At 53.3% G+C, this 11,166-nt stretch overlaps 1 protein-coding gene across 1 annotated transcript; it reads right to left on the bottom strand.

The window, feature by feature from the left end:
- Nucleotides 1–339: 339 nt before the first annotated feature.
- On the bottom strand, nucleotides 340–8,785 carry LOC119092651 (uncharacterized). The gene is made up of 3 exons (XM_037215613.1): nucleotides 8,666–8,785; nucleotides 6,181–7,002; nucleotides 340–2,940 (listed from the first exon to the last, which is right to left on the bottom strand). Exons 2-3 carry the CDS (start codon nucleotides 7,000–7,002, stop codon nucleotides 1,177–1,179), a joined length of 2,586 nt encoding a protein of 861 aa, XP_037071508.1. The 5' UTR covers nucleotides 8,666–8,785; the 3' UTR covers nucleotides 340–1,176.
- Between the last annotated feature and the right edge of the window lie 2,381 nt (nucleotides 8,786–11,166).

Raw genomic sequence — 11,166 nt, 5'->3', positions numbered from 1 at the left:
TTCAAGGTTTTAATTTTACAGCTTAAAAACATCAGATCAAGTATTTCAAACCATACTTCTTTTAATTGTCAAGCGTCTTTGAAAATTGACAAAAACCAAGATTTTCTACAACTACAACGTTACACCTTGTAAAAGCGTTGGGTTCAGTTGCTTCTTGTTTTCAGACCCTGACAATCTGAGCGTGTGGATGCTTTCACCAACTTTTGCAGGCTTCATGCGGTTTGTTCTATTTCCTTTTCTGTTTTGAGCCGTTCCTGAGCAAAGCCACATAAACAGCCATCACACATATATGTGCTCTGGGACTCCTTGCACCATCATAACACCGACAGCATAACGGCGATCGTATATTCAACAAAATATAAATACGCTTGAAATATACAGCTTTTAATAGCATGCATACAGTCATGTCTTACTCAAGAGCGCATATAGATCGGAACTTCATCTGGACAGATGAGGAGAATAGCGCCGCCAGAGCAAAACAAACTGCGCTTTGCCTCTGTCAGGCTCACACAATTTTTTACCTCGAAATAGGATACAATCGCTGTTTTTCGAACCGGACATTTGCATACTTCCCGCACACTTTGGCCGACCTGAATGCCAGCGCCATGTCTCCCGCAGCGTGCGTAACGTCTGACGCGTCACGCGACGCCCCATTCACCGCATCCGATGCCCGTCTGTGAGGTGCCGTGCGTGGGGATGTTGCGCCTCTCACGCTCACGCCACCACGCGCGTGACCGACCGTGACCCCAGGTCGGTGACGGGTCACAAGATCGTGAGCCGTCGCTGGTGGTGCGCGTCTCCAAACGTCCGACCGCCGGGCCGCGTGGTGGTTGTTCACGCTTTATGGTGCCGTCGATCAGGCCACCGCAGCCGCGCGGGCCGTCCGCGGCTGTCTAGTCATCTTTACATTCGGGATCAGCCGTGGCGGCCGAGGAGACGCCATGCCATCCGTTTGGTCTCCACGACTGTCAGAACAGATAACGACGGTGCATTTTTGGCAAAGGGCGGGACCAGCCGTGTCAGTCACGGAGACGCAGACCACCAGCCCGGTCTCCGCAGCTCTCGGGGCCGTCCGTGACGTCTCGTCTCTGATCTGCCGAGACCGACCGGGACAGCCGGGGAGAATGGGACCGCAGTCTCGCACTGACAGCCCCGCCCCACCCACTCGAAGTGGCACTAGAACAGAGGCGGCGCACCGTTAAACCGGATGTCGGGTCGCACGTTCGTCGGCGGGAATGGGTTGCCGAAGCGTTGTCCCTGCGAGTCCCCTAGTCCCCGGAAATCGCCCGGAACCGGGGCATACGGCGGACTGCCGCCAGACTGCCCGAAGGCGCTCGGGTCGAAGGAACCGCCAGGCTGCTGGCCGGGCTGCCTCCCGGCCTGCCGTCCGCGCTGCTGCTGCCCAGCCTGATGGCTGTTACGCTGTCCGGGCTGCTGCTGGCCGCGCTGCTGCTGGCCGGGCTGTGGCTGGCCGGGAAGCTGTGGACCCGCCGGGAAGGGGAACCGCTGGACGGGCGGCCGGGGGCTGTTAGCCGTCTGCGGCTGTCGGAACTGGGCCGCGTCCTGATACTGCTTGCCGCCGGCACCGCGCAGCTGGGAGGCCTGTGGTGCGCTACCCTCCGACAAGCTACGCTGGCCGCCCGGCGCCTGCGAGCCCCGCTGACCGGGGGCGCCGAAGCCAGGCTGCGAGCTCAACCCGGGCTGACGTCCGCCCTGGGGACGGAAACCCCGGGGAGGTCCTCCCTGCGGACGGAAACCCTGGGGAGGCCCTCCCTGGGGACGGAAGCCCTGAGGTGGCCCTCCTTGAGATGCGAAGCCCTGAGGAGGCCCGCCCTGAGGTGCAAAGCCCTTAGAGGGTCCACCCTGACCTCCAAAATCTTGAGGAGATTTATCCCGGGGCTTAAAGCCTTGAGGGGGGCCGCCCTGAGAATTGGAGCCTTGGCGTCTACGCTGACGCCCCGATCCCGCAGGTGGGCCACCCTGGGGTCTTCCGAAGCCAGCTGGAGGACCTCCCTGGGCCCCACGGTCAGCCGGAGAGCCTCCTTGGGTACCGAAGCCGGACGGAGAGCCTCCCTGGGCTTCATGACCAGGCGGAAAGCCTCCTTGAGCGCCAAAGCCGGACGGAGGGCCTCCCTGTGCGGGCCGGAAGCCTCGTCGAGGGCCGCCCTGCCTGCGGCCACCTGGCTGTGATCCGAACGGTGCGTGCGAGCCGTCCTCCGGTTCGGCCCCGAACCCGGGTCTAAAGCCGGACTGGGGGCCGTCCCTCGAGGCAGGCGCGAAGGCCGGCTGCTTCAGCCGGTCACCGGCACCTCCGGCGCCCAACGGGCTACCGAAACCCTGTCCGGGCCCGCCGCGCCCCTGCTGGGGGAACCGGCGCTGGGACTGGCCCAACGCCTGCTGGTCCCGCCCCCGCGCCTGTGGGTCTCGGCCCAGCGCCTGCGGGTCTCGGCCCAGCGCCTGCTGGTCCCGGCTTCGCGCTGGCTGACTGCGACGCGCCTGTCGGCCCGGCTGCTGGTCAAAGCCCTGCTGGAATCCGTCCTGCGGCTGCCCAAACTGCTGCTGGTCGATGCTGCTCGGGTCAGGCTCAAGGCCGACCGTAGAATGGTCCGGAAAGTAACGGTCTGCGTACTGCGGGTTGGTCGAGTCATTATTGACCTGCTGGTACAGGTAGTCGTTGACGAAGTGGAACTCGTTGGAGCGCTTGCAAATGTTACCCGAGCCATCCAGCATGCAGATCAGGTTGATCTGGTGGAAGCTCTGGCCCTCTGGGCAGACCCACGAGTGCTTGACGCCGGCGGCGCAGTAGTGGAAGACGGCGCAGTCAACCGAGTCGTCGGCGAAGTAGCCGTTCGCGTCCGCTTTGCATTTGAATGTGGATTTGGCCAGCAGCGTCGACAAGCGGTCAGGCGAAGCCTCCTCCTCCCCGCCACTGTCACCGAACTGAAACATGAAGGAGCGTTGTGTCATCCGGAAGAGGGGGAGTTGCCATATACAGAGGGAGCTGTGGGTTGATATATGGTGTGGACGCAAAGCAATGTTTGCTAAAAAGACCGCCAGCTTTGAAAGGTGGCGGTCAAACCGAGGATTCTGTTCCACTAGCGAATCATTTTCAGTGCTCTGTGTTTTTGGTAAAAGTGGGAGTAGACATACACAAGTACGAAGACGCTTGATTTAACATGGCAAAGCTATAGATGAACTTGTGGAAGGAACGGAAATCATGGACAACACTAAACTGTGTCAACAGCGCAAGCCCAGCACGACACATTTGAAGATTTTCAACGAAGCAGATCACATCCTAGAATCGCTAGTCCGTGACTCACGAGACAATAAGCTGCGCACTCTCTGTCAGCCTGCCGTGAAGCAATTTGCGATCACTGGTGACGAACCCGTTATGAGCGTCACGGGCGCGAAACCGCGGTTTCACGTTCCCCGCCGCTCGCACGGCGATTTTCTGTGAGTCGTCGGAGGCGTTCTGAGACTATTAGGTTTCTCAGTGACTTCAAAGTAGCATCGAGACATTTCAAGATTTCTTCCTGGTCGTCTTTGGTTATTTTCGTCGCCCATGAATATAGCTAGTGCCTGTCAAACGTTCGTGGCACAGGCACCACCCGCTTCCACAAGTTTTCATGCGCTTTCAAACAAAAAGTCTTTCTCTGAAATGGATGCCTTCAATACGTCGTTGCAGCATAATCAGAATAACACAAGACGTAAGTCACTGGTTTGGACGCATAGGGTAGGCTGTCTGAAAATGACCTTATGAAAGAGTCTCCTTGATAGGAAAAGTGACGTCCATCATGTGCTTTGTAATGGTCTTAAAGTCTATGAACTGTTGAAAAAACATGCAAAGTAGTCCCAGGAACGCCCAACATTTTAAGGGAAAGATCGCATCACCGTAAAATCCCGGGATTTCCCACCCGCATTCATTTCTGCTGTGGCGGTTAGTGCATCCGTCATCGACGTGGTGCTGTTTCCTCTGATACAATCACGGCAGCGCGCGAGACACACCCCATACCGTGCGCGACCGAGCCCGACTGCTACGCATTTCACCGCCCCACGCACGGCGCCCGGCTGACCTCTGCGCGCCTGACCTCGTCGCCGCTGACCCTGTGCGCCTGGCACCGCCCAGCCGCCGCGCCACCGGGCCGCGTGCAGGGCGGGTCAGGCGCCGTCGGTGGCGCGTGCAGGAGCTGGACGGCGCGTGAGAGCCAGGAAAACAGCGCCGCCGGCCGGCCGGCCGCCGGCCGCCGGCCGCGCCCCTCTCGGCGTGACGCGCCACGAAAAAACGCAGCCCTGGCCCCCGAATGGTGGCCCCGCCCGCGGAGCGCGGGGCAAACATGGCGTGCGGTGGCGCGGGGTAGGTGCTGGGGTCGGCTCGCACGACCTGCGCCTTTGTACAGGGTCAGAGTAAGAGTGGAGATAGGCGGGCCTGTTTACGACGATATGAGGACGCGAGAATGAAGTGACAGCCAGGAACATTTGAGCTCAGGCCCCCTGCAGCTCAAAAGGCTAGCGACGAGGCATGGGCCAGTTTGCAGCGTTTCGTAGTGACTTGCGGCTGCAGTAAACTAAGTGGACGACGAAATCGGAAATGTGCTATCGTGGCCGTCATCAGCAGATTGTATCAACACGCTATGAGCAGCACGAATGTCTGGGACGATTAAAGTCACTGAGCTGCAAAAGTTGAAAAAAACAGAGCTGCAAAAAGAGTTTGGCGAGTGGCGGAAAGGGAAGCGTATGATTGTGTTTCCCAATCCACAAGTATCTTGCACGAGTCGACTACAATGACAGTATCGGGTCCCACGAGAACGTACGATCATAACTAGTCATCGAGATAAAACTGCGCCAGCAGGATTGCGAAATTATCCCAGAGACAGCTTGAAATCGCTTTGATCAAAGTGATTTAGTAATCTGGGAAGGTTTATGCATGTGCTGATTGTGCTCATTTGTACGGGGTATGGAATGCTCATGCTCACACCTTACGAATGCAACTGCTTTGCGACAGTGCACAAGCAGCCCTCCAGCACGTGCAGAAAATAGACACACAAAGGTTTTCACCTGATCTGACTCAAAGCTTGTTAAGACCTTTAAGTGAAATTATATGGTACAAATTGGAATATGCCCTGTTGTGGTCTCTATCTGTGCTCCGTTTTGCTAGAAGCTGGCACTCAAAGCAGTCTGATCACGTGTCACTGTATGCCACATGACGTTCAACACGTGTGGTGTGTTACTAATTCGACATCCAGTGATATTGGATGGTTTGTAGTTCCACCCGCGTTGTAGCTTCCATGTAGGCGAGAGGTTTGCGGCTCACCCAACCTGGGTGAGAGGTCTCCCACAGTGTTTATGTGGCCTTTATAAAAACAACATGACAATGTCATGCGGTAATATATGCGGGCAAGGGCTCTACAATGGTGTAATTCTATGATTTAAAACAATCTGAACCGCCGAAAATCTGAGTTCGATGCGTAGAAGAATGTTATGATATCTCCCAACCCACCCACTCCCATTTTCAGGTGGATCCTTTGCTTGTGTGAGAAGTCTTCTTACCTGTTTGCCACGGGCGTAATGAAGGGGGTCAGGCGGGGGAGGGGGCGTAATACGTGACCCTATCAAATCTTTATGTGCATCAATATCCACACATCCAAATGTCGACAAGTACAGAATTGCAAGCGACAACTAAATATAGGTAGATTGAAATCACGGAAGTTTTCACCCCATGCCGGAAATTTCAAAGAAGTGACTTTGATTGGGCCAAGTAAAAGGTAGGTAAGTTCCTCTTTGGGGTATTTTACCGTGACAGAGTTACGGCCACAGCGTTACGGTCGAAAATAAAGCAAAACAGTGGCAATATGTCAGGTCGTCGTGATTTGTTGGTTTAAGCGAATGCTTGGTGAAATTATAATTGCTCGCTCCGGGCGACAAGGTATGTTGAGGAAACTTTTGGCAAGCTCAATGTTGGGGAAAACAGGCTGCTTGAACATGGAATAAAGGCACCGAGTTTAGTTTTGGGGCCATTAAAGGCTGAGCTGGCATGCGACTATTGTTCGGATAGTTGAACAATGTCTTCCCGTAGGAGTGCTGCTGGAAAGTCCCGGGCCAGCATGATCCAAAAACCCTTTGTCATTCCGTCATTGGTGGCAGACCCTGTCACACAGACTAAGTGCCTCGCCTCGTACTTACCCCACCGCCGACGCCGTCTTCTTCCGTGAGTGGGATGGGCTGGAACCGGCTGCCGGACCGGCCGGGGCTGGCGGCGCCGGACGCCCCCTGGCGATTGGGATCAGTACCCGAATAGGGACCCGGCGCGCCACCCTGGGATGCGAAGCCGCCCTGTCCGCCATCCTGGGATCCGAAGTCTCTCGGTCCTCCTCGCTGTGCGCCGAAGCCTCCGGATCCTCCTCGCTGTGCGCCGAAGTCTCCCGATCCTCCCCGCTGTGCGCCGAAGTCTCCCGATCCTCCTCTCTGTGTGCCGAAGTCGCTCGGACCGCCACGCGGCGAGTCATATCCTGCCTGGCCGCCCTGCTGATTGTCCCGCGACTGGAAGCGAGGACGGTTCTGAGACGGCAGCGTCTGCAGCTCCTGCGGCGTGCGCCTCGGCGGGGCCTCCGAGTCGTAGTCCTGTCCCGCCTGGCCGCGGAAACTCCGCCGAGCTCCTGAGCCCTGCTGAGGTCGGCGACGTAATACCCGGATGGGACGGCGGCCGTTGCGCCGGCGAGGGTTGTCTCGGAAGTCTTGCTGGAGCGAGCCTCCCAAATCTTGCTGAGGCCCACCACGGAAGCTCTGTGGGCGACGACCGGAGTCCTGCCTGGATCCGCCGCCGAAATCCTGCGCAGGGGCCGCCCCGAAGTCTTGCTGCTGCTGCTGTTGACCCTCGAAGTCCTGCTGGCCGCGCCTGCGGAAGTTCTGCCGGCTGGGCGCTGGGTCGGCCTCTGAGTCGGCGTACTGGACCTGGGCCAGAGAGCCGACCGCGCAGGCGGCCAACAGGACCAGAGCCGAGCGCATCTGGGGACCGACCAAGCGGACGTCACGTTCGCTGCACAAGCTGACGAGGATGCCACGTGCTCACGGGGTGCGCTCAGGACGTGAGTGGGAATGGGGGTCCGATGGTCCAATGGAGCGCGGCAGGCGGAAGAAGCTACGCAGGTGCAGGGCGCAGTGTGTCACGGTGAGCACGAGGATGAGCGCGAATTGCTTCAGGGGAAGGCGTCGAAGCTGCTAGCAAAATGTGGCACCCCAAGCAGCCGCACACCAGTCGGATTAAGGACAGGGATTCTGATCAAGCCAACTGACAGAGTGGGAAGCGACCCAATGTAAACAAAACGCCAGGGTGTTAGAATGAGGAAAATACACGCATTCCTGAGACGGGCGGTCTCACATGAAGAAAGGCTGAACGGGAAAGAGCCATGAATACTAATAGGGTTGCTATAAACATGCTAATATATAAATGCTATAGCTCATATATGAAAGTCGTACCTACGTATATATACCGCGTATATATGCTACGTATGTCGTACCTACGCATATATGCTACGTATATATGCTACGTGTATCGTACCTACGTATATATGCTACGTATATATGAGACGTAGCCATGAGCGAATAAGGGACCGTGCTGCAAGCATATTAATTATAATGGAACATTAATGGGCCGGTAGGAAAAGGGGTGCCCGCATTCGTTGGTATTAAGACTGAGCACGTCTGGACAACAGATGGATCCCTATAACCCTAAAACCCTATAATCCTATACATATAACCCTATACCTAACCCTATAATCCTTGGGTTTGAGATTGCGATAGAACATGTGAAATGATCTTGAAGCATGGCAGGATGTGCTAAATTACAGGTATACTTTGAAAAGGAACCCTGGAAAACGGATGCAAAATATACATTTACAACCGTAGGTATGCAATGAAGCAGAACTATAGAAAATATGTGCAAAAGGAAACAGCTTTCTCGGCAGACTGTTTTATCACATTGCAGGGGATTAAACGTTTTTAGTCATGGCAGAACTAAAACATGGTCGAAACAAAATATTTTCAGCTATGCATAATTTTCATGCCAAGAAGTGCAGAATATTTGGAGCCTGATCGATAACGTAACGTAACTTCAATACCTCATGAGGGTGCCGTAGGTAGTATGCATTTTAAGCAGGAATAAGTATGAATGCATATGCATATATACATATACACGCTGGAGTATGCATGCCATATCGAGCGCATTCCACCGTAATTAGTAAGACGCCTTGCTTTGCGAACAAGTCAGAACTTCGTTTACAATCATAGACAAGATGTAGAAATGGCCTTTTCGTCGTAGAAAAACTAAGAGCATGAAGATTTAGATGCGCCGATATTTCGGCAGCATGCCTTTATCAAAATGAATAGCAGAAGCTGCCGCTCTTCGAAGAGCTGTTCTTCGTTTCGATGAACGCATGTTGCCGAAATATTAAGGCATCTATATCTCCATACTCCTGTTGTTTTTTTCTGCGAGGAATTCGGCTATTACTACTACTATTACTCTATGCCTAATTTTCCTAGCAAATTCCCTCCACAACTTATGTATTTTTGTTTACAATTGCTAACAGTATCACACCATCACTCGAGTGACATAGAACTAGGAAATTACATCGCCAAGCCAGAAGCTGTAACATCTTCTCACACTACTCACCTCTCGAGTGTGCGCCGTCCGATCTGTGCAGCACCGTCACCACAGGCACCACTTCGTTCTTGTGTGCGCGCGAGTCAGACCGCGCCCGTGATGCGACCCTGCGGTAGACCGGGCGCCACCTGCAGCGTACCTGAGGCCGGCCGGCCGCTCTCTCTTATATAGCCTAGCGCACAACCCTGGCGGGCTGGCCGAGAAAAGCCCGCCGCCTTCCCAAGGCTGCAAAAGTCGCCGCCGTGCCGACTTTTGCAGACGCCGCCGGTTTCTGGAAGGTCCGACTTGAGCATTCCCTACCGCAGATAGTGGGTGTGGTCCGGCACTTTGGACGCAGCTCAAGTATTTGCTGAACGGCTGAAGGAATATTCATGCGGCACTTGTCCTTTGTTAATGAAAATCCGGCAGGGATTGGAATTAATTGTCAACGCTTGTGGGTGCAGAAGACTTTCAGACTAAACACTGATCGGTGATACAGGAAGTACTGATTCACCGAGATGGAAACGGACGCTGTTATTGATTGTGTTGATAAATATGACATAAAACTAGAAAACTGGCGTTGGATACTCACCCACCGTCCCCCACCACTAACTTGGCTCACTTTCTTTTAATGCTCTGATGAAAAGATAAGATAAGTTCCCGATGCATCCTCATCTTTGTTAAGATGTTATCGACGCAACAAGTCAGACCTCGCTCAGAGGGAATGTCCCCGTCGCCCGAGAGATGTCGCGTGGTTCCAGTGCCGAATGGCGCCAAAGGATGCTTCTAAGCTACGTGCCCGTTGTGGTCGGTTGGGCGGTAAGTCCAGTGAGAGTTCCGCTGCGGGTGATGGTTGGAAAGAGATGACAAAAATGGCTATCGTTCCTCCAGCATAGAGCTCTTCCGTCCTACCATTCGGTGCATTAAGTTCACGTGGCTTATGGTCTGATTATGTTGTGTCCTAGATGTGCCGCTACGCCCAGTTGACGCAGACTCATTGACTGTCTCATTCTTAAGGGATGTGTTCTGATGTTTGTTCAAAGTGTTGGCAAAGGAAATTTAGGGATAAGCGAGGACCTTGGATTGCATGAGTTGCTGTATGTCCAGAGTGCAGCTAATAAGCTTTTCCATCTGTTTAAGAGTTCCTTCCTGCCGAACAAATTTGCGGAGCGAAGCATCAAACTCACAAAAACAAAAAGCCCAGCTTCTTATTATGGAAAAGTATTTTCAGACGCCTTGGCTGGTTGACCGCTCAAATCAGGTCAAAGATGAACAATTTTTGATTGTCTCCAAATCAAACCATGTGTTTTCTATCCTCAAGCTAACGATATTTTCCAAAGCCACAATAGCGTTCAGGTCAGGTTCACGATTGTCAGATGAAGTCATCCGAGGTGAAATTTATCTCGATCCTGAATAACATGAATGATGAATGACGTGAGTTTCCGAGGCTAACAAATTTTGCTATTTTAACGGGAAATGAGTGGTAATTTTGAGACCATTCTCCATACTGTACCATGCCATTCTCCACACCATTCTCCATGTCATCATACTTTTCCTGAAGGGATATATAAGTGACTCTTCTTAAAGTAATAGAATATAAAAAGGCACTTTAATTCACGTCCAATAACTTACGTAACCTCTTAGGGACCTCTTAAATTGGCTAGTCATATATTTTAAACCACAAGGAGATCGTCGAGGAAAGCAGCCGTTTTACCGCCCTTATAACAACACATGCTGGAATGCTCTGGAGTTGGTTCGGGGGCCTCTCCCTACACTGATGTACCTCGCCGAGCTGCCCGACAAAATTGAAATCAGCATAGCCGTTTTGACAATGAATTAATGCGCTGAAAACAAAACCAGTTTTTTAGAAATACGTCCCTGATATTTCAATACATGTAAAGCACTGTGCAAGGAAGACGATTGCTTGCATGCAATTTCATCGATGTTCAGCAGGTGACCCACATGTATCCAACTAGGGAATAAGTTTTTTACGCGACACAAGATTCTTTATGGATTTTTCCTCAGTTTGTGCCCTTAGGTCACCCAAACTCTTGAATAATACCAGGCCTGGCAACCTGCCGTGTGGATCGGTTGAGGGCGTTGGATGCTGGCTGCGTGATTATTGTTTACGCCGGTGTTACAGATAACTATTATGAATGTGCAACGTTTCTGAGACCTTCAGGCTGGCCTTATCCCTAGCTGTTGCCTAAGTTTATATCTGAAAGTTGGCACTTGTTGCGTTATGCTCCATTGCTGCGTGTTGGTCTACCATGTGCTCCCCCGGCACACATGGAGCACGTGTTATCTATGGAGGACCCATGGTCTTCCTTGGCTCCTCTTTCCGTAAACGTACGCCTCCATGGTTTTCATTAAATTGGTCACGAATGCTACGTATTGTGTGTCCTACATAAACTGTCCCAGGGCAGATACTGCAAAAGATTTTATACGCCATGCTCATCTGTGTGCACCTTCCTTTCAGTCCACTAGCACATGTACAGCAAATCCTAGTTCCGGCTGGTCACGTCAGTGCC

Source organism: Pollicipes pollicipes, unplaced genomic scaffold, assembly GCF_011947565.3.
Source record: "Pollicipes pollicipes isolate AB1234 unplaced genomic scaffold, Ppol_2.1 Scaffold_3447;HRSCAF=4054_pilon_pilon_pilon, whole genome shotgun sequence".
NCBI lineage: Eukaryota > Metazoa > Arthropoda > Thecostraca > Pollicipedomorpha > Pollicipedidae > Pollicipes > Pollicipes pollicipes.
Note: the sequence above shows the minus strand (reverse complement) of the source record. Positions and strands in the feature narration are given on the sequence as shown.

Excerpts from the sequence above, each read along its gene's own strand:
- LOC119092651 (XM_037215613.1), bottom strand. The coding sequence starts at position 7,002 with ATGCGCTCGGCTCTGGTCCTGTTGGCCGCCTGCGCGGTCGGCTCTCTG. Across the intron at positions 2,941-6,180 it reads AAGACGGCGTCGGCGGTGGG|TTCGGTGACAGTGGCGGGGA; the intron begins GTAAGTACGAGG and ends TTCATGTTTCAG.